At 35.0% G+C, this 27,012-nt stretch overlaps 2 protein-coding genes across 3 annotated transcripts; both read right to left on the bottom strand.

Annotated features, from left to right (window-relative positions):
• Positions 1-7,484: 7,484 nt before the first annotated feature.
• LOC116531582 (myelin P2 protein) lies at positions 7,485-12,808 on the bottom strand. 2 transcript variants are annotated; one of them, XM_032250476.1, is made up of 4 exons: positions 12,599-12,808; positions 10,429-10,601; positions 10,116-10,217; positions 7,485-9,088 (listed from the first exon to the last, which is right to left on the bottom strand). In XM_032250476.1, exons 1-4 carry the CDS (start codon positions 12,669-12,671, stop codon positions 9,038-9,040), a joined length of 399 nt encoding a protein of 132 aa, XP_032106367.1. In that variant the 5' UTR covers positions 12,672-12,808; the 3' UTR covers positions 7,485-9,037. The 2 variants fall into 2 exon arrangements, with proteins under 2 accessions (XP_032106367.1, XP_032106377.1); XM_032250486.1 differs by lacking the exon at positions 10,429-10,601 and having other exon boundaries at positions 12,599-12,785.
• Positions 12,809-20,005: 7,197 nt separating this feature from the next.
• LOC116529929 (fatty acid-binding protein 9-like) lies at positions 20,006-21,648 on the bottom strand. Its single transcript, XM_032247851.1, has 4 exons — positions 21,497-21,648; positions 21,091-21,343; positions 20,216-20,317; positions 20,006-20,056 (listed from the first exon to the last, which is right to left on the bottom strand). The coding sequence occupies exons 1-4, from the start codon at positions 21,646-21,648 to the stop codon at positions 20,006-20,008; spliced, it is 558 nt and encodes a 185-aa protein (XP_032103742.1).
• Between the last annotated feature and the right edge of the window lie 5,364 nt (positions 21,649-27,012).

Here is a 27,012-nt window from a genome sequence, read left to right as displayed (position 1 = left end):
TAATAGAACTAGGGTCCAAATCTGTGATTTCAGATGCTGAATAAACTTGATTTAACGGCATCTTACCTAATCTGTTTCCCTTTATTAGTTAGAACAAATCAAGGGTGTGTAATGTATTTAATTTTATTTACTCTATTTTTTTTTTACAACCAATTCAGGAGTCTGATAAACAGAAAAGGCTCTCTATATAGTCATTATTTGGAGCACTCGTACAAGAAAGCCACTCAAAATGAAAATCCATGCTGAATATAAAAGTTTGTATTTATGTGTGCTTAGAAATACAGGCATAATAATAACAATATTTTATGTATGGATAACATCTTACACTTTACAAAGTGCTTTCACAAGCATCATATATTTTTCTTCTATATCAACTGTGTGGCCCATTTGACAAATTAGGTCCATTATGGTCCATTGTACAAATTAGGAAATTGCAAATTAGAGTTTGTAACTTAATGCTACCCAGGTAATGAGTGGCAAAGCCAGGGTTCAAATCTTTGTTTTCCCACTATACTTTCAGTATTCTTGCTTCTCTACTATGTGGAATAAGCAATAAATGCTATGCACCTTCTCATGTCAGCCTTATATTTCATTAATATTTGCTGTGACCTAGACTTTTCTGGAAACAAAGCAGTTTAGGTAGCTGTGTCCCACCTTCAACAGCATACAATCTATCTGAGGAAGATGAGACTGAAATGAATAAAATGAGGCATAATACAATATAGATTTCAATAAGTATCTAAATTCATGCTGGTTTTAATGGTAAGTGTTCCCCAGTTGCCAAATTACATTAAGAAATAAAAGACTACTGGTGATTTATTTTGAAAATCCCCAAACTGTACTATCATCAATTTACACTATACTACTTATATTTCTTTAATACAATTTATATGCATTAATGATGCACTAATTATCTGGAAAAATATAATTACAGAAGATGAAGAATAATAGTGTTATAATGCCAAATGCCAGGTTGTACAAAAATTTTATGTCCACCTTAAATTCCAACAAAGGAATCATATTATTTAGTTTTCTTAATGCATAAAAACAGCCTTGTCACAGATGGAGTTTTCAAAACCCTTTCCTGGTAGAAGCATCAATCCTTTGGAGCTACTGAGAAATTCACTCTGTACCACCAGGCCAATTAAAACATTTGCACAGCAGTTAGCTACAGGGCGGATCTTATGCTCCAAAAAGAGTGCCAAAATTCCAATCCAGATAACTCGGTCCTGAAAACTTTGCATTCTATCTTTGACGTTTTTAGGTAGATAGCAAAATGTGGGAAATGCCATTTAAATGATTATTTCCATACTCATTTGTTTGAGTAATTTGACCTTTTAAAATTCTGCTGAAAAAGGATTTATATTTTGCAAAGGTGTATCATTATTTTATAGCTCTGTTTTCCTTAATCCACACTTTGCTATTTTTAAAACTTCACTTTTCCATATGCTTGTCATGAGTAATGGCCAATTGTCTTGCTTCCAGGGGAAATAACAAAGGTAAGACATAAACAGTTGCTTCCTTAACAAAGCACTTGATTACATCTAAATTGCTTTTAAGGCAGTGTTTTTACTATATACTATTATCTAATATCACATTGGAAACCCTTGGTACTGCTGACTTTGATAACATTTCATTCCATTTTAATAAATAGCAACGCAGTAGACTATTCTATTTCTAACTATGGAAGACTTTGGCACAGCGGTGCTTAAACTGGCCACACGTTGTAATCACCTGGGAGGTTAAGAAAAATAGTGTCAAAGAAAGTAATTAGGAGGTTATTAGGCTGAGTACTTTGGGTTCCTACCTAAGCAAACCAAAACATAATTTGGTGTAAATAGTAAAATGAAACTTAAGCTTATCCAATCAGAACTGCGAACTAGCATCTAACTAGAGAATCTACCAATCAGAAACCACAAAACCACACACTAACCTCTAACTAGAAATTTTATTAATAAGAAACTGCCAATTAATCTCCAACTAGGGATGTTCTACTTTAACCAATTAAATATTTTCTGTCTTACTTCTGGAATCACCTTATAAAAGTTTTCCGATTCCTACCTGATTAGAGCCCACACCACTTCTGGTTTGGGGCTGCCTGATTTATGAATCACCGTTGGCTCAAATAAATGCTTTAAAATTTTTGTGTGCCTAAGTTTATCTTTTAACAACATTGGTGCCTGGGTCTCACCCATCACCCATGATTTGTAATTCAGTGGGTCTGGGGTGCAATCTTGGTATTTGTATGTTTACAAACTTCCAGGGGATTCTAATGTGCAGTTATGCTTAGGGAGTTACAACTTGGACTAGAGAAAATCATCCTAAAAGCTAAGCAGAAGTGCCATTGTTATTATTATTATTATTATTATTATTATTGTTATACTTTAAGTTCTGGGGTACATGTGCCCATCGTGCAGGATTGTTGCCATGCTGGTTTGCTGCATCCATCCCCCCATCATCTACATTAGGTGTTTCTCCTAATGTTATTCCTCCCCAATCTCCCCACCCACTGCTATCCCTTCCCTAACCCTCCACCCACCAAGAGACCCCAGTGTGTGATGTTCCCCTCCCTGTGTCCATGTGTTCTCATTGATCAATACCCACTTATGAGTGAAAACATGCAGTGTTTGGTTCTCTGTTCTTGTGTCAGTTTGCTGAGAATGATGGTTTCCAGATTTATCCATGTCCCTACAAAGGACATGAACTCATCCTTTTCTGTGGCTGTGTAGTATTCCATGGTGTATACATGCCACATATTCCTTGTCCAGTCTGTTATCAATGGGCATTTGGGTTGGTTCCAGGTATAAGTTAACCTATATTAAACTTGTAAGTTAAACTTAAACATAATAGTAGGATCGCTAAATCTAATGGCAGATCTACTTTTAGTTCTTTAAGGAATCTTCACACTGTTTTCCATAGTGGTTGTACTAGTTTACATTCCCACCAACAATGTAAAAGTATTCCCTTTTCACTGCAATCATGCCAACATCTATTATTTTTTTATTTTTTTGATTATGGTCATTATTATGGAAGATCTAGGATTAAAGGGCTGCTGTTGTTGCAGGAATGAGGTGGTCACATTGTGGTTTTGATTTGGATTTCCCTGATCATTAGTGATATTGAACATTTTTCCATATGCTTGTCAACCATTTGTATATCTTCTTTTTTGGATTGTCTATTCATGTCCTGAGCTCACTTTTTGATTGGATTGTTTGTTTTTTTCTTGCTGATTTATTTGAGTTCTTTGTAGCTTCTGGACATTAGTTTTTTGTCAGATGTATAGATTGTGAAGATTTTCTTCCACTCTGTGAGCTGTCTGTTAACTCTGCTGATTACTTCTTTTTCTGTGCAGAGGCTTTTTTGTTTCATTAAGTCTCATCTATTTATCTTTGTTTTTGTTGCATTTGCTTTTGAGTTCTTGGTCATAAAGTCTGCCTAAGCAAATGTCTAGAAGCGTTTTTCCAATGTTATCTTCTAGAATCTTTATGGTTTCAGGTCTTAGATTTTTAAGTCTTTTATGCATGTTAAGTTGATTTTTACATAAGGTGAGAGATGAGGATCCAGTTTCATTCTTTTACATATGACTTTCCAATTGTCTCAGCACCATTGGTTGAATAGGGTGTCCTTTCTTCACTTCATGTTTTTGTTCACTTTGTTGAAAACCAGTTGGCTGTAAGTATTTGGTTTTATTTCTGGGTTCTCTATTGTGTTCCATTTACTATGTGCCTATTTTTATACCAGTACCATGTTGTTTTTGTGACTATTGCCTTATAACATAGTTTGAAGTCAGGTAATGTGATGTCTCCAGTTATGTTCTTTTTGCTTAGTCTTGTTTTCCCTGTGTGGGCTCTTTTTTGGTTCCATATGAATTTTATGATTTTATTTCTAGTTCTGTGAAGAATGATGGTGGTATTTTGATGCAAATTGCATTGAATTTGTAGATTGCTTTTGTCAGTATTGTCATTTTCACAATATTGATTATATCCTTCCATGAGCATGGGATGTGTTTCCATTTGTTTGTGTTATCTATGATTTCTTTCAGCAGTATTTTATAGTTTTCTTTGTGGAGGTCTTTCATGTCCTTGGTTAGGTATATTTCCAAGTGTTTTATTTATTTTGCAGCTATTGTTAAAGGGGTTGAGTTATTGATTTGATTCTCAACTTGGTTGTGGTTGGTGTACAGCAAGGCTACTGATTTTTGTACTTTAGTTTTATATCCTGAAACTTTGCTGAATTAATTTAACAGTTCTAGGATCATTTTGGATGAGTCTTTAGGGTTTTCGAAGTATACAATCATATCATCAGCAAATAGTGACAGTTTGACTTCCTCTTTCCCGATTTGGATGCCCTTTATTTCTTCTCTTGTCTTATTGATCTAGCTAGGACTTCCAGTAATATGTTGAATAGAAGTGGTAAGAGGGATCTTTACCTTACTCCAGTTCTCAGGGGGAATGCTTTCAGTGTTTCCCCATTCAGTATAATGTTGACCGTGAGTTTCTCACAGATGGCTTTTATTACCTTAAGGTATGTCCTTTGTATGCCAAATTTACTGAGGGTTTTATCATAAAAGAATGCTGGATTTTGTCAAATGCTTTTTCTGGGTCTATTAAGACAATCAGGTAATTTTTGTTTTTAATTTTATGTGAGATGTCACATTTATTGACTTACATGTGTTAAACTATCCCTGCATTCTTGGTATGAAGCCCACTTGATCATAGTGGGTTAGCTTTTTGATATGCTGTTGGATTTGGCTCCCTAGTATTTTGTTAAGGATTTTTGCATTAATATTCATCAGGGTTATTGGTCTGTGACCAGGGTTGAAAACTTGCCCCAGACCATGAGCCACACCATTGAGAAAGCAAGCTGACTCACAGTGTTTTGGCATCTCAGGGAGCCTGCAGTGGTGATTCAGTTCCTTCAAAGGGTCTGTGGATTCTCTCAGCTTTCCTGGTATGTCCAATAGTAGTTTTTGGAGCAAAAGTCTATCCACTGCTCTGTCCATCGGAGCAGGAGCTACAAGCTAGTCCTGCCTCTAACTGTGTTTTTAACAACAGTGTTATATTCAAAAAGAATTAGAGAAGGAAAATTATATTCTGATTCTATTTTTGAATATTACAGAACTCAAGTGCTATGGTCTGAATGTTTGTGTACTCCTAAATTTATATGCTGAAATCCTAACTCCCAAGTTGATGGTATTAAGAGATAGGACCTTTAGGAAGGTGATTAGGTAATGAGAGTAGAGCCCTCATGAATGGGACTAGGATCCTTATAAAAGAAGTCAAAGAAATCGCATTTTCCCCTTCTAACGAGTGAGGATGCAGCCAGAACGTGCCATCTATGGACCAGGAAACCAGTCCTCAGTAGACACTGAATCTGCCACACCTTGATCTTGGACTTCCCAGACTCCAGAACTGTGAGAAACACATTTCTGTTGTTTATTAGCTATTCAGTTTATTTTGTTTTGCTATAACAGCAGCCCAAATTTACTAAAACATCAAGTTTGGTTTTAGTTTCCCCTCTCTTATGGTTGTTTTAAAATCTTTTCCAAATCTAACAATTATACGGTTTGCTGAAATGATTATTTTGTCTTCCTTCCTCAGTGTAGTTTGACATTTTCTGTTACAAAAATAAAAAGCACTCATAATTTTTGTATAATAGAGAAATTATATTTATTGAGGAATACATTTTACAATGTATTATTATAAATGTCCAAAAATAGCTACACAGTTTTTAAACTCTTATGGGTTGGAGCCTGGAGACAAAACAGCAATAACAACAAATAACAACAATAAACAGAAAACCACTTAACACAGACATTTCTATGCTGAAAAAGAGAAGAAGTTGCCAAGTTTGGGGTTTTTTTACATCATTTTTGGAAACAAATTCCCACTTACAGAAAAAGTTGCAAGAATCAGATTATTTCAAAGAAAACACATGTACCCTTTACTCAGATTACTCTGTTGTTAAATTTTACTTCATTTGCTTTATCAATTGCTCTTTCTCTCTTTATGTATGTATATTAGATTACTCTATTGTTAAATTTTACCTGATTTTCTTTATTATTTTCTCTCTTTATGTATGTATGCATGTACTATCATACACACAAATGTACACAAATATATGTTTCTGAATTTTTGAGAGAAGATTGCATACAGTATGGCCCATACCTCAAAATACTTTGTGTATTTTCCAAGAATAGGGATTTTCTTTTACTTAATCAAAGCATACTTCTTATCTGATTGACCATATATATTCCAATTTAGCAATTGAATGTATATGGTCAGTTGTTCTTTGGTGCATTTGTGTTACCTCTAATACAGGATTGAGTCTAGTATCACTTACTATATTTAGTTGTCAGATGTTTTAGTATAATTTAATCTGAAACATTGCTATAATGTTTCGTCTTCTATGACATTGATATTTTTAAAGAATTCAGTGAAAACACCCTGTATTTTTTTCTTTTTTTTTTTTTTTTTTTTTTTTTGCGACGGAGTTTCACTCATGTTACCCAGGCTGGAGTGCAATGGCACGATCCCGGCTGACCGCAACCTCCACCTCCTGGGTTCAGGAAATTCTCCTGCCTCAGCCTCCTGAGTAGCTGGGATTACAGGCACGCACCACCATGCCCAGCTAATTTTTTGTATTTTTTTTGGTAGAGACAGGGTTTCACCATGTTGACCAGGATGGTCTCGATCTCTTGACCTCGTGATCCACCCGCCTCGGCCTCCCAAAGTGCTGGGATTACAGGCTTGAGCCACCGTGCCCGGCCCCTGTATTTTTTTCTTAACAAAACACTCTTCATTTGGAGTTTGCCTGATATTTTCTTATGATTAGATTCAGATACGGATTTCTAGTCAGAATACTCCATAAGTGATGTTGTTTCCTTCTCAATATGTCACATTTGAAGGCACATGTTGAACATCACCCTTTATTGGCGAGGTTAATTTTGATAACCCAGTCAAGAGGTTGTCCTTTTTTTTCCATTGCATAGTCACTATTCTTTCCCCAGAAACTAACAAGCAATCTGTGAGGCGATACTTTAAGCCGAGATTAGTATCCTAATATCCTGCTTCTAATCAAAATTTCCTGCTAGCTTTAGCATTCATTGATAATTCTTGCCTGAGCCATATTTACTGTGATGGTTGAGAAATGATGGTTTTCCAATTCCAGAACTCCTTCCACTCACATTGACCAGCTGGCCCATGACATTCTATTGTAAAGGAGAAACCTTATCATTTATCTATCTCTCTCTCTCTCTCTCTCTCTCTCTCTCTCTCTATCTTATCTATCTATCTATCTATCTGTCTATCATCTACCTGTCATCTATTATATTAGTATGGATTCATGGGTTTCTGTTTTTTTCCCATTGGTTTATAATTTATTATTTTTTCAATTATTTTGCTCTCAGATTGGCTCAAGTTGGCCAATGGGAGCCCCTTCAAGCTGGTTCTATGTTTTGGCAATATACCTCTATTTTTTTTTTGAACATTACTTTTTGGCATAACAAGATATTTCAGGCTCATCTTTTTTCTCCCTTGCCCTTGCTTTGGAATCAGTCACTTCTCCAAGTAGCCATGATTCCTTTTAGTGGCAAATTATTTTAGACATGAAGATCTGAGTGTTAGGTATATTCATTTCTGCTGAGGTGTTTTTGTGTCTAAGTCCTTTTGGCAGATAGAACTAGAAAATATATGCATGTGTATACACACACATACACACATAAATACATGTCTATTATCAAGTGCATTTATATGCAATTATAATACATATACACGTACATATACATGGTTTAGAAATTATGAATTTATATTACTTCTATTCCATTCCCACATGATTCTTTCTTGCCTTCCCTCATTCCATATTTGTATGTTCCTTTTTCCACAGTGAACATCCTGACTCCCATCAACATCAGCATGTTTTCTCATTTGCTCAATCATATAATACATCTGAAATAGTTTTATTATTACTTGGGCACAATGCAATCGTCCCCATTCTTGCCTGTCAAATATTACTGCACCTATGCCTATATGACTAGTTATTTATTCAAAATAAAGGAACTCCTAAGTTTACAAAAAGTCTTGTACAAAAATGTTTGTAGCAGCTTTATTCATAGCAGCCAAAAATTAGAAATAGCATTATCTTAATAATAGAATGGAAAAACTGTGATATAGTCATACAATGGAATAATACTTGGTAATAAAGAGAAACAAACTACAGCTGCATGCAACAATATGGAGGAATCTCAAAAACATTATGCTGAATTTTTAAAAAGCAAACAAAAAAGAATACATGATGTATAATTCCCTTTATATGAAAAGGCAAAATGAATCTATGTGATAGAAACCAAATCACTACTTGCTTTCAGTAGGGGTGGAACAGAAGAGGACACTGATTGAGAAGAAGCAGAAGGAAATGTACGAGGATTAAGAAAATGTTTTGTATCTTGATTGGGATGTAAGTTATGTGGGTGCATGCATTGGCCACAGTGACTGAACTCTACCCTTAATATATGTACATTTAACTATCTATAAAATATCCTTTAATTTTAAAAGGTTGGCTGGAGTAGCGGCTATCCCTTTTAGCGGAGACTACAGCTCTTTACTTCCAAATAGCTCGTTTTCCTGGCTCGCCTGATTTCTGATGCTTCTTCCCCATAACTCTCCTGACCCCTGTCAGCATTTGAGTTTGCTGATCAATGCTTTGATTTCCTTGTCCTAACATATAATATCCTTTTTATTTTCATTTCAAGTATACAAAGTACAACATAGGTTAGAATTTTATAGTTAATTAAATGACATCATCAACTGTTCGGATCTGGTCAATATATATGCTTTAATGTATTAATGACATGCATGCACATTAAATATCTTTAAATAACATTGAATTTTAGATTAATTCTCAGTTTAGGCCTTTGCCTATTTGATATATAAAGACAAAAGCAAAAACAAACGTTTCAGTGTATTCAGATTTTGCCAGTGGAAGTAATTGATTTCCATTATTAAATGATCAAAAACCACTTCAGTGAGGAAAGAATTTTTCAGACCTTCTCATAGATTCTGGTGCACACCACACCCTTCATTTTACATTCCTTAAAAAAGAGAGAGGTTAATTGAACATCTCAAGTTCAAACCAGAGAACTGAAAATTTGTAATAAAAATAGAAATTCAAAATAAACTCATAAGATTAATTTAGAAATAATAAAATATCAGTATGTCAGTCTCCAGTAATTTAGAATTATTAATATTCAGAATTAATTCAGAATTGAAATAGAAGAAACAATTTAAAAGTTGATCTGTTACTGTAAAGGAATTTTTGTAAGTGGCGAGTTTTTATGTATAATTCACCTGCATTTAAATCTACTAAGACAGTGCTTTTCAAAACTGTCTACATATTTGTGTTACTTGCGGAGCGTTTAAACACAGTGATGGCTCCTCCTCCCCCAAGAAGTTTACATTCAATTATCTGTTTGGTGACCCCATATTAGTATTTACTCCCCATGTAAACCTGTTGTGTAGCAAGGGTGAATAACTACCATACTAAAGAAACATTTGAAAGTACATGAATCTATTTACATTCAATGTATGTGTTAATTAGTGAACATAAAGCCTTAACCCTAAAAAAAAAAATCATCAAAGGTCATCCCATGCAACCTTTGTCATTATTCTCATCTGCCAACAGAAGTCTCCAATTAGCTCAGCTTGCTTTATTGACATGGTTTATTCTAAGTTTCTATGGCCTCTGAATGCAAAATGGTTGGATATCTGCACATAGTCTACAAATGAACCTTGCAGACTATATTTTGCTTTTAAAATTTAGACTCATTTTCTTCTAAGTCCAAACTAGTAAGATTTACCTAAACTTTCTTTAATTTTACTACAATTTTTAGGTATTTGTATTTCTAAAATAACAAATGGGTTTTTTAATTTCAAAATCGTAGGTCAATACTTGAAGAGGAGCCTGTAATAGTTTAAATATCACTTAAACATTAACTCTTACTTGATTCTTAGTCATTTTTACTCATCTGTATTCCATAGAACAAAGAGTACTTTGAAAATAATATAATCAAGTTGTTTATACAGCATTTTTTCTGTATTTAGAAGTGAAAATACTCTTACCACTACCATTTTCCCATTCACCAGCTTTCTCTTTATGGTTGTCTCTTTGCCATCCCACCTCTGCACTTGATTCAGTGATCCTCTCTCCAGGGTTATGGTGCTCTGCAAAGAAAAGGTCATGCAATTGACTTGCCTGAGATTTGTTGATCAAAGAAGGAGTTCATTCAGTACTGAATCATTTTCATAATAGATGTCTCAGGAGGTACACTCCTTTTCATCAGAATAGAGTCTACCATTTTAAACACTAGCAGGCATATTCCTCTTTCTCAAGCAGCCCACTGGGCCAACTTTGAAGAGAAACTTTAAAGATTACCTTGGCCTTTCTATTATCAGCTGTGGTTTCTTCAAATTCCTGGCCTAGCTTGAAGGAGATCTCTGTATTTTTAAAGGTACTTTCAGTTCGTATAGTTATAATATCTCCTTTCTTGCTGATGATCACACTGGGTTTGGCCAAATTTCCCAGTTTTCTGGTGGCCAACCCCACACCTGAAAATTAAGATAGTGTTAGAATTATGTTGCCCAAGACAGCATACCCGAAGAGACTGTGGTGGCCACATCCCATGCTGGGTGGTGCCCCAGGTGTGTTGATGGCAGGTAGAATCACTTATTACTAGGGATCTCCTCCCATGTTTCACTCCCAATGGAAATACATGCCCAGAACCCAAACATTTTAGATTTTGTTGTTACAGAAGTAATGTCTGCAGATTTTCAAGAGTAAAAGTTTCCAGCTGAAATAATGCATGTCATCCATTTTTATTAAAACCAATCCTACTCCCCATTGAAAATTACTAATTATAGATTTGCATAAATTGTTATAGAGATTTTAGTTTTTACATTCAAATGCTATAGATATTTTAAAAAATGCAACTATAGCATATACATATTGTTCCATGATGTTTTCTCTCAATACTATATTATAGATGTGGAGAAGTATTCCCCTCATATTTTTGATAGACTCTCACTTCTGAAATTTTGTAGCTTCTTTATCTAGCTGGTAGAAAAAAACTAACCCTCTACCTTTGGGATCTATACTACTACAAATGATCATAGAGAAATAAAATAATTTTAAAACAAAACTTCTACATTTCAAAAATAAAATTAAACTCTTAAGTTTATTACTATTATCACCAAGATTATAAAATATATGGAAAAGGAAAAATGTCAAATAAAAAATATATGAAAGAAAAACTAGTTTCCCACGACGTCTCAATGCTCGGACATACTTTTTCCAGTTAAAAAGATCCCAAACTTTTATATACTAAATAAGAAGTTAAGTGTTATAGCCAATAAACTATACTCTATATTCTTTCTTCGAATTCTGATTAATCTTTTGTTATTTTAGGACAATGTTTTTCAAGTTAAATCATAATGTCTGGGCAGAGCCTAAGAATTTATATTTACCAAATCCCAGAATATCCTTTTGCACACTACAATTGGAAAACAATGAAATCAGAGAATCCTTCACTGAGACTTTCTCTTATTTGGCTTCTTCCTCAGCTGTAAAGTGAAGTCTTTAAATCTAACATATCTCCCTGTATGAATTAATGCCCATAAGTTCTCATAGTGTTCCAGGCAATAATGATATTACTTTGCTCATTTTACCTAAAATAGAACATTTTATACAAGCTTTCTGAACAGCTAAGTAAAGCAGTAGACACTTTGACAAGTACAGCAACCTTAGGTCACTAGCATCACTCTTTGTTATATTTATATAGTTCTGAAGATTCCTCAAAACTCTTCACATCTATTGTGTTATATTGATGGGACATACTCTAGAAATCATATAAAATAAAGTTGTTGTAACTAATAATTAGGATTTTCATCTCCATTCACTCCTCCAACTCCAGGAACATCTGATGTTAGTGAAATTGAGTTTGACTTCACTGCCACACCTCCAGTTCTTTTTCTCTCGGTAACTTCCCTAGGCTATGAACATAATATTTTAGGAAGTATTTTTGTTTTTCAAACTCCCTGTATCTACATGATTGTGTAATAAAGGACAACCTCAAGGTAGAGAGAAAAACCTGTTAGTTTAGCTCAAAATTAAAGTTTTAAATTGAGGTTTTATAGGATCTGCAACATATTCAATTCCTTATTTTATGAACACTTTAGTTGCTATAAACCTATCTCTCAGAAAAGCCAGAAAACGGATTGACCATGCTTTTAAGCATTCTTTTCTTTGGGTCTGCAACCAAAATTTTGCATGTCAAAGATAGTGCATTTCTTGGTATGAAATTGCCCTTGAAATCAGTGGGAGTTCCATGCATTTAAGTAGCTCTCTCATTTAAGTTAAAGTCTATAAAAATTACCGCAAATAAAATGCAAATTATCTGAATGACACAACAAAAGATTAATCCTAAAAGAGGATTGTACTGCAGGCTGTTCAAACTTCCCCAGTCTCCTGTTAAAGGTGTTAGATGAAAACGTCACGTAGTTTTCTTAAAAACGGACTTTTCAGCAGAACAACAAAGAGCATTTCTTACCCAGAGCTTTCATGTAATCGTCAAAGTGCTCACTAGAGACAAGTTTCCAGGTGCCCAGGAATTTGTTGCTCATTGTGATGGGTGAGAGCTCAACACAGTTCTAAGTGGAATTCGGGAGATTCAGATGAGATGCTGAGGCCTCAGAAGATTCTTTTCAAGGAAGCCCAGAGCATGTGACTCTTAGAGAGACCCAATGGGGAGAGGCAGTGTCAGGACTAAGCAATGAATGGCTTTTCAGTGACCAGCTGCCCACCCAATAGGATAAAAGGAAACCCCACATAATACTTCCTTTTGTCTCCGAAAAATTTTTAAAATGAATGAGATTACTATTTGAAGCTTCAAAAATTTTTTGATCGATCTTACATTTATAAGAAGGCTTAGGCCCTTCATGCTTTGGTAGAGACTGCATGAATTATTGCCGTGAATGAATGTGTGTCGGTCACTCTCAGTCCTGAGTCTGCAAAATGAAGAATTCTTATTGAAAGGGAAGAAAGAGAGGAAAATATCTGTAAGTAGTATGATAACAGTCTCAAATATGTTGTGGGAGAGAAATGTAAGGGAGCAGTGTGAGGAAGTATTCATAGGTAAGAAGGCTTGGCATAGTTCACATATCCCAGCCAGGCAGAGTAGGCAGACAAAGAGGTCAGTCTATTGCAGCAGAGCACAGAAATTGTATTCATGTGATGAAACAAGAAGTAGCACTATAAGATGTTCTTTGATCACAGCAAAGATTTTCTTCTAAAAATACTTAAAGTCTGAACCAAGCAGGTTCCTTGCAACTATAACCACTTTGTATTTAAGTCATTTAAAATGAATCTACAATTTTATAAAAAGATTTTTTTTATAGAAAGAGTACTAATGTATATTGAGAGCTCACTACGGGCCAGACACTTTGCTACGTGCTTAGTACAGGTGATCTCATTTAATTATATCACTAACTCCAAGAGTTAGGAACTATTATTATATCCATTTTACCAATGAGAAAAATGAGCTTGGGAGACATTAGATAAATTGCTTCCAAAATTTGAATAAGGAGAGGACAGGTTTGAAGCCAGCATTGCTGCCAGTGCCCGGGTTCTGAACCATGATCTTACCCTGCTTCTATTATGTATCATACATGCTACACCCACAGAGGCACTGTCCAGAGATCACCTGATGCTGATAGCACCACGATTGTCTAGCAACACTCACGCTTATTTTAAAAATCAAGAGAGGTAAAAATCAAGAGATCCAGCCTACTGTATTATATCAAAGTCCCAGTCTTTGACCAAGGGGAACAAATGTAAATCCACTTAGAACGTAAGTGTTGCTCTTAAGAATCTCTAATTACTGCTATATCTTTTCCTAGCAGGTTTTTTAAATTAACCTTAGCATTGATTCTGACTGTGAGACAACTGATATTACCAGGCTTTATACATTTAGTAAACAGGTTGGCACTATTTATAAGAACAAAAATACGATGAATTTGCTCATTACAGTCAGAATAATTGGCAACGAGAGCTGAGGAAACCCAGTCCCATAGTTCTTATGATCAGTAATTTTATTCTTCTAAACTTCTTTCTCCCCTCTCCCTCCCTGCCTTCTCTTTCTTTTCTTTTTCATACACTCTGGAGACACAGAAAGAACAGACTTGGGAGATAACTGTCACTCATTCCTTCATTTGGTCTTTCCTTTAGTCAGTGGTAAAAGCAGTCAATTGTTTACATGTTCAGTATTCTGTAAGATGATTCCAAGATTCATTGTACATTATCTCACAAGCATAAATTCAGACAGTTATTCAATATATACTTCTTGAACTGTGATAGTGCTAGAGATAATATGATGAGTGAAATAGCAACATTTCCTGCCCTCATGAGTCTTATACTCTAGTTAGTAAGACAGACATTAAATGAAAAATCAAGACACCTGATATCCAATTATTATTTTTCTATTGTTTGCAGATGGATACTGTGAAAATGCCATTCAGAGCCTACTGACTATTACTACCTAGGAAGACACCTTATGAAATTTCTTAGGCACCATCATGAGACTAATGATCTGATTTATGTTCAGAAGTCAGCCTCTAGAGCAATAGGGACCTTTCCCAGACAGTTATTTGGTGTAAGGTGACAATGGCACTTCAGGGCTGATAACCCCCTTTCATGTTTCAGATAAGTGTTTTTCTCTAAGTTTAACAACGTCAAGATTAAAATTGCTTTCTTAATGCAAACCATTTCATGCAACTTTCTTGGCTACCAGTGGATATTTGGCCTTTTGATTACTATGGCAACAATTACATTTATGAAGCCCCGAAGGTAGTCAATAGTTTTTCTTTTTGTTGAATGGCAATAAAGAGAGGAAAGAAGTAGTTTGTAATTCCTCCAAACAATTCAGTTAGCAGTGTTTGTTTGTTTTCTTTTGCTAGGATCTAACACACATGGCCTCTTTTCCAAAGGCTAGTCTAAGATTTCACATCATTATTGCTAATAGAACATCTGAGGATTGGAGTTACTCATTCACTGGGGAGTAAACAAAAGACATGATTTATGCATCTGAGTTTTTTTTCTCTGGTTATGATAATATTTTAAGTCATTAAGCCCATTTTTCTACTCATTTTTATTTTGTTTTAGAGAAAAGGTAATATTAACACTTTCCAGATACAGGACATCCAAGTACATTGTACTTCAGGTATTAGCACCAAGAGCTGTAGGAGACACTATTTAGGACTCAGCCATTTGCTCCACATTGCTATGGGAGAAAGGAATCCCTTAAAAATAATTCACTTCAAAACATTGTGAAAAATGTGTGTATATGTGCCTAGCTTAATTTCATCAGGAGAAAATACAAACTCAAAAATTCAGGTGATTTTCTAATCATGTGGTATCCAGGTAGCCTACTTTGTGTTCTACTTTATTTATTTGATTGTGTCTTACAATTTTTTAAACAATTAAGATGGTATGATGGCTTGAAAATATAGTTTACGTATGAACTTTTTACATATATATATTTCAAACTAAGTAAAGTTAAATCAGATAATTAAATTCATGTTTAAACAGTGTTTTTTTTTAAATTCATGCCAATCCATTCCTTATTTCCTCAAGTAACTGAAAACTAGATTTTTTAAAAAAATTCCAGCTTACAACATGTTCATAACAGGAGATAAACTGTAAAAATGAAATCTCTTAAATTTCACACTTATTCAGAGCAATATTAGCTGCTGTAATGCACTCCAGGATTTCAGTGGCCTATCTTGGAAGCTTATTTCTTGCTTGACATCCAGTACAGTATACGGGCTCCTGGTCTATAGGTAGCTGTTCTCCATGAGGTGACTCAGAGGCCTTGGATTCATAAATCCTCTGCCTATACCATGCTCTCAAGTTTCAAAGTCCTCTTCTCCAAGCAGGCAGGCACAGATTTCCTTGACCCAGAAGTGGCACATGTCATTTCTACTTAGTTTCTAATGCAAAATTGTCATAAGGCCCCAAGGAGACAGGGGAGGGACTGGGCAATGCAGTGCCTGGCTGGCAGACTCTTTCTAGCAACAATGCTATGCTGTGGAAGAGTAACCCCAGGATTCTACTGGGTAATTAACCATCTCTGTCACAGTGGCATTCAAATTGTGGTACATTGTGTTCTGACATTATTTCTTAACTTAAGAAGACAGAATGTGATAGTGAATTTGGAAGTAAGTTCTCATTTAGCTTTATCACTTACTATAATACGTAGATTTCATTTGCGTTGAAGTTTTATTATCTATAAAATATTGATTGTTTTGAGGATGAAGAAAGATAACTTTTGGGAAATTGTTTTTTAACTTACATATTGAAAGGTATTATTTTTAGTAAGCATCTACTCATATTCAAACTCTGTTTTACAAAGTAAACTAGAATCCATATTCCCTGCTCATTTTTCACAATGAGTTGCTCTAAGCTTTCTTCTGCGGAGACCCTCTTGATCTCTTTTTCTGCTTACTGTTTTAATACACATACTCAACAATTGCATTGTTCCTACTCTTTGCATTCTAATTTCCTTATAACCTCAGAAGGGAATCTAGGAAAAATGAGAAGACCTGAGGGATTTTCTGTGTCAGTCCTTTTTAGAAGGTTTCATTTACCCTCAACACAACCCTGAGAAGTAGGTAAGTCTCCATTTTGCAAAGGAGAAAATTTAAGTGATTAGGCAGCTCATACATGGTCACGTAGCTGCCAATGGCAGAGGCAGTATTCCAGCCTGGGTCTCACTGGTCCTCCAACCTCATTCCATTTCACTGCGTGCATCTGTGGGACAACAGGTGAGTTCCATTCTATCAGTGGGGCTGGTAGTTAGATGGTCGATTCCCACCTTCCTGGAAAAGGGACACAAGGGCCTGGATACCAAACTCCAAAATGAATAGATTATATTGCTGCCCTAAATGTTCAGGATAGAAATAATAAAATCATGTGTTTTGGGACTAGATTATGTCCTGATACTTCATCCTAATGTTTCATCTACTTTTGGTTACTATCTTTGAAATAGTCCATTGTCTTTTTATAGCCAGTGAAGGAAAGCATGTCCATTGTGTTTATTGCATTTTTGTGCAAAAGGTATGAAAATTAAATACTACTAAGAATGTTTAAAACAAATTAATTTTAATTTTAATAATAAATTATAATGATTTAGAATTATTATAAATATATATTATATGTTAATATATTTTAATAATAAATAACAGTATAATATATAAATATGGTTACTATATTAGTATATAATACACATAATATAATTAATATAATAATGATTCTTTCTATAGTATATATTAGCATAATCATTAAATTAAATTTTTAATTAATTTAATTGATTATTTCTTTTAGTTAATTTTAATGATTATTCAGTGATTTATTAATAGTGTTGGTTAGCAAAGAAAATCTGGTGAACTATTCGTTATTCATATATTAATGATGACATCAGTATGATTGATCTTTGGATAATTAATACTTTCCCACAAACTTCAGTGTGGATTTTACATACAATGATATAAATATTCAGAATAAAATATGTTTTATATATAAAATAAATGTATAATATATAAAATAAAATATATAAAATAAATTTTATTCTGAATATTTATATGTGAGAATAAAAACTTCTCTCTCTTATTTTATTTTAAAGCTGCTTAGAAAGTGAACAAATAATGGCTTTATATTGATTAATTCACTATAATGAAAAGTCCCTCCATTATCTTTCTTCTATAATAAAACTAATACAACATAACAAATATCGTGTTATCAGTTACTTAGAAATAGGTGATAATTTTTGAAGACAAGTCAGATGTATCAAGGGACTGATTATGTGAAAGTTCTTAATAAAAATCAACGACTCTAAGTATACCTTTTAATATATTTTTAAGATAAAATTTTCACATGATTTGATGGAAATTAAAAGGATTTGGCCGGGCGTGGTGGCTCACGCCTGTAATCCAAGCACTTTGGAGGCCAAAGCGGGTGGGTCACCTGAGGGTCGGGAGTTCAAGACCAGCCTGACCAACATGGTGAAACCCCATCTTAAATAAATAAATAAATAAATAAATAAATAAATTCATGTTTCAAGATGACTCTGCTACATAAAATATAAAAGGGAACTTGTGAACACCATAGCTAACTCTAATGTTTTCTAGTTCCTAAGACAGCATCATATGCACAGTGATCACAGAGGAAGAGCTTGTTGGAAGAATGAATGAATGATTTCCTCAGGAGTTGTATCTTTGGCTCCAACCACTAAAATACTCAACATGGGGATTTTATTTCTCATTCAGCCTCATTGTACTTTGAGCTGTGACATATATGAAAAGAGAAATGTCTTAAAAATTAGGAACAGCATTATTCTTTTCTTAATCACGCCTGTGTAAAGTCAAAGTTTAAGTGAGTAGGTGCTTAGTGTTTTTAGTGTAATTTCTTCCAAATTACAGTTGTGGAAAACTCTCTGACCCCGCTCTGAGATGTCACTAAAGCAGTTGTCATTTCCAGCTCCCTTGTAGAGGCTGATCAAAGAGGCATTGGTCCATGTTCCCCTTAGTGCAAGACATCACTTCAGGGGCTGAACATCATCTTGACTTCTGGAGCACATGCATGGTTACATTTTGTACACACTCAAGTCCTTAGGAAGGAGGAGGACATGTCGTGCTGGGATGACCATCATTGCCCACATCCAGCAGCTGCATAGCCAGCACCAAGCCCATCACTGCTGGCCACAGCTGAAAGCTCAGAGGTCTTCAGGGTTTAATGTGACAACCCTAGCTTCTTTCCTTGGCCAGGGATTCAGTTCATGTCCCAACCCCATGTTGTAGTTCTTTAGTTTATTACCCTTCAATATCACCTTACTAAGGTGCCAGTAACCCCTAGTTTGCCTAGAGCAGTCCCAGGTTATGCCTACTCTCCAAGTGTAATTGTTAATAGTGCCCCTTTTCATCTTTAATTTCTCATCCAGTTTGGATGACAAGTTACGTGGCCATTCTACTCTAGTGAATATTACACATGACTCTGAGGACTTACATTTGATGAAATATTATCTATGTTTCAATTTGAGACACAAAATGATTATTTAGAAAATCTTCCCTCCTGCCCCCTGCCACTTTCTTTCTCTTTTTTCCACTGCTATAGGTATAAAATATTGAGTGATTTTTTTTTGGCTTTGTCCTTTAATTTTACCTCCATTAGTCTGTTTTACTCTAAGCCCTGAGAGCATCAGCTTCTAGCAACAGCCTTTGGTGAAACTATTAAGGGACTTGGTGTAGCTCTAACAATTATATTCTTACTAGGCATTTAGAAATTCAGGACCGGCATTTAATAAGATGACATTCCGCAAAAGCTAAGTTGTAAACATTTGTGACAGATGCTTCAGCCTGATTAATTTAAATGGATTTATGGAGAAATGAGATTACTGTTTTAAATGCTCTTTTATAGCAACTCATCCATAGTGTATGACATCCAGTCTCTACTGCTATCTGTCTATCATCATCATTTAATCTATGTATCTGCTTTAAGTGGGGCCAGACTTCTGAAAAAATAAAAACTCAGCAATGTTGCTTTTTAGAATCTGTGCTGCCTGGGAGGTCACCTGAATTTCCACATGGCTTTGATAGAATGCCTTAACCTAAACGGAGTGGGTCCTTCAGTGAGAACTCAAGGACTTGTGGAAGTCAGGTGTGCGGAGGACAGAGGGGACTTTGGTGCTGTTACAATCACACCACAGGCAAGTAGCTTCTTGCCTCATCAATTCAGTGGTCTGTTTGTAATTCTCATTATCAAATAGCTTCAAAACTGCACTTAATTTGATGCGTTCATTGAGCAAATTTATATTGAGACATTTTTTAAAAGTCATTGGCCCTGAAGCTATCTTCTTCAAGTACTAGTTCCGTGTTGGTGAACAAGTTTTCATTGCTGTGAACTTTCTTCACACCTTTTCATAGATTCTGGTGCTGACAAAATTATTCATTTTACATTCCTAAAGGCAAAGAGAGATCTATTAGAGTTGGTAGATAACTGGCTAAACGTGCCCTGCACCTTTCTCCTCAGGTCAAACCTTTCATTCAGGATGCAAAAACAATTGAGTAACTTGAAAGGCATGTATCAGATAGGAACATATAGAGACTTCAAAATTTACCACTACCATTTTTTCACCCACAATTTTTCTTTTGATTGTTGTCTCTTTGCCGAGCCATTTTTGGACCTGAATCATTGAGCCATTCTCTAATGTTATGGTGCTCTATAAGTGCATGAAGAAATCAGTTAGAAGTAGCAATTCACTACCTTCTAACCTACATGAAATCAGATATCCATTTTTTAAATTTCTATTTTGAAATTCTTTTTTTTAAATCCTTTCTTTGGTTGTCATGATTTAGTACTATCAAACTAGAAGAAGTCTCAAGAGATTATTCAGTTAGTGCTCTTTCCTAGGCAAACAATACATAAGCTATTTGTGTTTAATTTTTTCTTTCTACATGCTCTTTCATATCATGACAAAGAGATTAAAAAATGAAATGAAGGCTGGGCATGGTGGCTCATGCCTGTAATCCCAGCACTTTGGGAGGCCGAGGCAGGCAGATCACGAGGTTAAGAGACCATCCTGGCCAACATGGTGAAACCCCGTCTCTACTAAAAAATACAAAAACTAACTGGGCATGATGGCACGTGCCTGTAATCCCAGCTACCCGGGAGGCTGAGGCAGGAGAGTTGCTTGAACCCAGGAGATGGAGATTGCAGTGAGCCGAGACTGCGCCACTGCACTCCAGCCTGGCGCCTGGTGACAAAGCAAGAAATTGTCTCACACACAAAAAAAAGAAATGAAAACAATTTGAATTTTGTAGCCCTGTTGTTAACCATCAAAATAATTAGCAAAAGGATTAACTTTAGAGATGTGAGAATATTAGCAGAACAAGCCCAGACCGACTTGGTGATAAATCAGATCAGAGTAAACCATGCCTAACCACCTTCCAGCTTTCTCCTGATTGTTGTACGCCAGGAAGAGTTCATTCTGACCTTTACTTTCCGGTTGTCTGCTGTGGTTTCATCAAATTCTTCCCCCTGCTTGAAGGAGATCTTAGTGTTCTGGAAAGAACTTTCCGTTCTTATGGTCATCGTTTTCCCATCAACACTAATACTTACTGTCAGCTTCACTAAACCTGCTACATTCCAGGCTGCAAAATCCACTCCTATAAGACAGAGATAGCCTTGGACCTTATTAAGACATTGTTCACAATCAATTTGGAAGTCAGTTTTCAAAGAATGCTTACTTCACTTATATTGAAATTTTGGATAATGTACAGTAACTTATTTTATGTTCTCTGTGATATCTGGGTTGAGCTAGATCCTCCCAATCATAAGGTATATCATGTAATTATATGTGACATTTTAAAAAGCTAAATTCACTCTCTGAGGCTATTACACTTCATCTAAAATGTAAATTTGTATGGTGCCTTTCGAGAGATCAAATGCTTGCACTTCACTTTGTGGAGTGTTGCAACACCTTGTGGGTGCGGGAGGAGTTTGGCTTAGAGCCTGGCCCTGTTGTTCTGGTTGGGAATTTCCCATTGTCATCTTGACTCCTGCAGTTGGTGGGCAGAAGAGCTGACTCCCTCTCTGTCTTGATATCAAACTCCATTTCACATTCAGATTGTGGAACTGATATGCCACCTCACTGCAGAGAAGCAGTGTTAGACATTTGCATCACAAAGAAGAGTGAAATGGTTAAAACACAGGCTCTAACTTGGCCACTTGCTAGCTTGGACATATTATTGACCTCTCCTAACACTCTGATTTCTCCATAGTAAAGTGTGGATAACTGTATACTTACCTTGTGGATGTTTTAAAAGATTAAGTGAATGGATTTAGCATGGTACTGGCACAAAGAAACTGCTCAGCTGTTATTTCTCCTTGAATTATGCCTAACTCAGCTCCCAATCAACACCAATGCTATTCTGGCCATAAGCTTCAACTTTTTTATATACCCCCCCACACCAATTTTAATTCAAAACAAGTGAGTCTATAAATACATGAAGAGATAGAAAAACTTGTTTCTTATGACCCTCTGAGAAAGTTAATACTGACTACATAAGAGGAACAAATATTACATTTATAAGCACATTGGCTTATTATGGGGATAAGGCATTGCTATTTCATTGTCTAGAATGAGTAAACATAATTAATAATTGTAAGCATCCATTGAACATTTTAAGTAAATTTAAAACAAAGTAAAGATAAGAAAGTCGTTGGCTTTATATACAGTTTATTGCAAGGGAGGTTTCTCTTAATTAAATATAAAAAAAGATTGCTGTTTTTATATTAGTAAAGAACAGTTTAGCTATTATACACCCAAGTCATTATAATTAATGTGTAACTGTATGACTTGAATGAGAGATTAAAGGATAGGTAGCGTTCATAATTCTGAGGTATATCTAGAGGTGAAATGTCCAATGAGTAAAAATGTCCTGTTTCTGCCATCCAAATTTGTAATTCTTCAAAATCATATTTGTAAAATATCTCTCACATGTATGAGAACTCTAAAAATTAACCAACCAGAAATTTTGTTTGTTGCTACTGTTGTTTTAAAGTTATAACTTAAAGCAAATATTTAAACAAATTTAATTGATCAATTTAATTGTAGGTAGTATTACTGTCTATAAATTTGAAGCTGGGAAAAATGTTATTAAATGAAATGACCAAGCTGAAGTGTAATTCTGTTGAGAAGTTAGGTTGAAGTATTTTCAAAAAGGATAAATTGATTTAAATACATGGATTATGACTGGGCAGAGGTGTCTGTGGGCTTAGTCTTCCAAAAAGAGACAATTATTACTAGTAATTTTAAAAAGCAAAGGTAGATGCATAAATTATGTTAGGCTATAGAAATATACCCTAGGATCTGTAATCCCAGCTACTCAGGAGGCTGAGGCAGGAGAATTGCCTGAACCCAGGAGGCGGAGGTTGCGGTGAGCCGAGATCGCGCCATTGCACTCCAGCCTGGGTAACAAGAGCGAGACTCCGTCTCAAAAAAAAAAAAAAGAAAAAAAAAGAAATATACCCTAGGATCACAAAAGATAATTGTAGGAAATTCATGGTATTTACCTCCAAATTAAGAGACAGAAAATTATCACGTGAATTTAAATTCTGATCAATGATTTTAGCTTCTAGCATAAAGATTTACACCTGAGTCACCTGATAAATATTACTTGTGGAACTGAAACAATTTTCAGTTGACATGAGCTTTTTGAACAATGAATACTGAGTCAACCCTAAAGAAATATCCTGACAAATTGATAAACACCTGGCTGAGATGTTTTCCCACCTAAGACAAGAAATCCTTGCTTGGTCCACCTCAGCTGTTTTTTGTTTGGGTAAGTCACGGTGCTCAAACATCCTCTTCATTAAAATAATATCTTCCCTTCCTTACAGGGTTGATGAGTTGATATTAGTTAATGTAACTGAAATGCCTATAATTGCTTGGAAAGAGGTGAAGAATGTGATTAATATATTATCATTGTTGTTAATCAAAGATAATTGAGGACTGGAAAGAAAGGTGACAATTATCATTCAGTAATGGTATGTTGTTTAAGCCCTTCAAAGGAAGTGGAGCTAATGCCTAGAAAATTTGTCTTTCAGGCTTACAAAGTAATCTCTACATTAAAAAGTATCATTTTAAATTATAACAAAAAATTTGGGGAAGTTTTATGTAGAAAAAGAAGTTTAGAATCTTCATTCTAAAAGAAAGACAAAAGCAGTAAATAGTTTAAATCTCTGTACAATTACTTCTGAAACCATCTTCTGCAACCCCAGTAACGGAAGTGGACTTTGCAGGTACTGAGTTTAGTAAGAAAAATTAGATTCAGTAGCTGCTGATTTACACTACAGTTTTGAACTCCTGTTAAGTTTTGAAGATCCTGGGAAGTTAGTGTCAGGGACCAGAAGAAGAATATTTATATTTTTACCTACTTTGTACAAAGTATTTCTTTAATTTAGAAAATATTTATTCAAACCATCTCTTTGTGGACAAAATAAACAAGAGGTTGATGTTTTGATATTGTAAAGCAATAACTTAAGTGGAGTAAAGAATTGCTTTTGATGAAAACATATAAAGAAGAAACATATAATGTGATATCTTTATAGGTGGATTATTAAATTATCTATATTATCTATTATCTATATTAAATTATTATCTATATTAAATTATTAAATTATCTATAGTGTAAAACAGGGTAAGCAAAAATGCTAGAGTTGATTTCAGGAAACTAAGACCCAAGCTCAAAATAAGTGCCTCAGCAGTTGAACGTGTATTCAGAGGTGATGTTCAAATACGGAGCAAGTTGTTAAGCGTTTGCTTAACTGGTTCTAGATGTGTATGCACTCTCTGCTTTAAAGATAGCAAGCATACATTGCTATGCCTGTTGGCTAGCTGGGTAATGTAGTAAAGATCTCCCATCAGCATAACCTTCCTTGTTGTTTTGATTCTCCTGTCATAGAATGATTTTCCTGTGGTCCATTTTAGAACTCAGCTAAACAATACACTCTGGGGCCCATGGGGGCCAGGGCTACGTAGGGAGGAAGAACATCAGGATAAATAGCTAATGCATGTGGGGCTTAATACCTAGGTGATGGGTTCATAGGTGCAGCAAACTACCATGGCATACATTTACCTATATAACAAACCTGTACATTCTGCATATGTATCCCAGAACTTAAAATAAAAATTCTGGCTTCTGTAAAATTCCCCACCCACAGGAGAGAGCCAAAGGGAGAGTCAATCTTTCTTTTGCCTCTACACACTTTCCTACCTCACATGATGCTTACAACTGCTGCATCCATTGTGTTACCTCCTCAAAGACAGAGCCAGAACTGAGGATGGCAGAGCAGAAATGTTGAAGGAACTAAGGGCCACTTTATTTCAAAAATTTATATTATGTTAATAAATTCCATTCTTAACTTTGTTTCTGTGCTTTTGTAACTTGCAGAACAAGTCTTAGTAATTAATATGCCTTTGTAAATAGCTTCACCAAATGATGAATTGGGACCTTTACAACAACCAGTTGCATGGATCACATAGAGTTGGCCTTGTGACAGCATACACCCATCTTCCTGAACCAACTCAAACATCTCTTTCTCTGTGAGACTGGTTCAGAGCGGGTAATCCCCATGGTGTGAAAATAGAATTATATGCTTAACAGATGTATATTAGACAACTTATTTCATAGTACTGCAAATAGCTATTTCCCAGCTGTCTCCTGAGCTATTCTAGGGGAATATCAAAAAAAGAAAATATCTCCCACTCACTTCTGTATCCTTAAGACAGTATCTGGCATATCGTATAAGTGTTCAATAAATGTTTTATGGATGAGTGACAAAAGAAAGTATATGTTTTTGGCTGGGAATGGTGACTCAAGCCTGTAATCCCAGCACTTTGGGAGTCCAAGGCAGGTGGATCACCAGGTCAAGATATCGAGATCATCCTGGCCAACATGCTGAAAACCGGTCTCTACTAAAAATACAAAAATTAGCTGGGCGTGGGGGCGTGCGCCTGTAGTCCTAGCTGCTCAGGAGACTGAGGCAGGAGAATTGCTTGAACCTGGGAGGCGGAGGTTGCAGTGAGCCAAGATCATGCCACTGCACTCCAGACTGGTGCTTGGCGACGGAGCAAGACTCTGTCTCAAAAAAAGAAAGTATATTTTTTAACTGGCAATTCTCCTCATTAGTGTTCTTTATCTCTCTAATAGTGACTAAAGACAGGGTTTTAGGACATTATCCTCTCCTGACCTGAACCTATGACAGACCTTTTATTCTGGTCATTATCAGATGGTGGAGGGATGCTGAGACTCTCTTTATCTTTCTCAGTGTTTCATTATTACATAGTATAAGTCTCCCTTCCCAACTAAGAAAGTTCTCTTATTTCTGTTGCTACCACCACTAGCCTTTAGTACTTTGGTTTGATTATAAAAGAAAAAAAGTAAGCACCATTTCCTCAAGTAGAAAAAAAAATTTAAGTTAGATTGTTCCTAATTTTAATCCTAGTAAAGGAACTAGAATACCGTAATTTGTTATTGAATAGATACATGTCTTGATTCTATGACAGTTTCAAGGCTTATTTCTCCAAGATGTTATTTTTATATGCTCCTTCAATAACTCATTTTCTATATTGACTTTCTTGTGACATTCTAAGACATCAAGTAGTTTTTAATAATTTTTAAATTTGAGATGCTATGGTCGCCACTGATGATGGATACTGGTAAAGTTAAACATATACTGGAAGCTACACAAGTATTCAGAAATATGCCTGATAATTTATTGCTGCACATATAGTACTTTAGCTGGATTTGATAAAACATCTTAAGATTTTTATTTCCACGTGCAGTGACACCTCTAAGTATCACATTCCTTACTGTGTTCATCATTCAATTTCAGTCATCTATTTGTATAGATGCAGTAATATTCTTAATAACTTTTCAAAGTGTACATTTAATCTAGGAATCTGAAAAGTAATTCAGTATTTAAAATTTTTCTTTTTAAGGTGATATTATATTACCCAATATGGAAAACAATTATTTTGAAATTCACTTTGGTTAATAAATAGTCCAAATGTAATATTCAATCATTGAAATAGTCCTTGATTTGCTAGCATTTTCTACACTGGAGAAAGTAATGTTATAATTTCAAAAGACTACTTACTTAACATAAATGATATATTTTAAGAACATCACTTTTTCCAATTATTTTTAATATATGGGGGCTTTGGGAAAAATTTTACATTGTTTTTACTCCTGCATCACTTTGCTTAAAACAAAAATTTTACTTAAAACAATCATACCAAATAAATTCTGAGCAAATAAACTTTTTAACATGATAACTTCCAGTTTATTTTTACTACTTACAGAATAAGTCCATCTCGTAACTATTATTTACTGCTTAGTAAGTATACAT

The sequence above is a fragment of the Sapajus apella genome, unplaced genomic scaffold (assembly GCF_009761245.1).
Source record: "Sapajus apella isolate SASKATOON/1434 unplaced genomic scaffold, GSC_monkey_1.0 scaffold3, whole genome shotgun sequence".
In the NCBI taxonomy this organism is placed as follows: domain Eukaryota; kingdom Metazoa; phylum Chordata; class Mammalia; order Primates; family Cebidae; genus Sapajus; species Sapajus apella.
Note: the sequence above shows the minus strand (reverse complement) of the source record. Positions and strands in the feature narration are given on the sequence as shown.

Coding starts and splice junctions, on each gene's coding strand:
- LOC116531582 (XM_032250476.1), bottom strand. CDS start 12,671: ATGAGCAACAAATTCCTGGGCACCTGGAAACTTGTCTCTAGTGAGCAC. Junction 10,602..12,598: donor CGATTACATGAAAGCTCTGG/GTAAGAAATGCT, acceptor CTTAATTTTCAG/GTGTGGGGTTGGCCACCAGA. Junction 9,089..10,115: donor TGAATGGGAAAATGGTAGTG/GTAAGAGTATTT, acceptor CTCTTTTTTAAG/GAATGTAAAATGAAGGGTGT.
- LOC116529929 (XM_032247851.1), bottom strand. CDS start 21,648: ATGACAATGGGAAATTCCCAACCAGAACAACAGGGCCAGGCTCTAAGC. Junction 20,318..21,090: donor CAGACAACCGGAAAGTAAAG/GTCAGAATGAAC, acceptor ATGCACTTATAG/AGCACCATAACATTAGAGAA. Junction 20,057..20,215: donor TGGGTGAAAAAATGGTAGTG/GTAAATTTTGAA, acceptor CTTTGCCTTTAG/GAATGTAAAATGAATAATTT.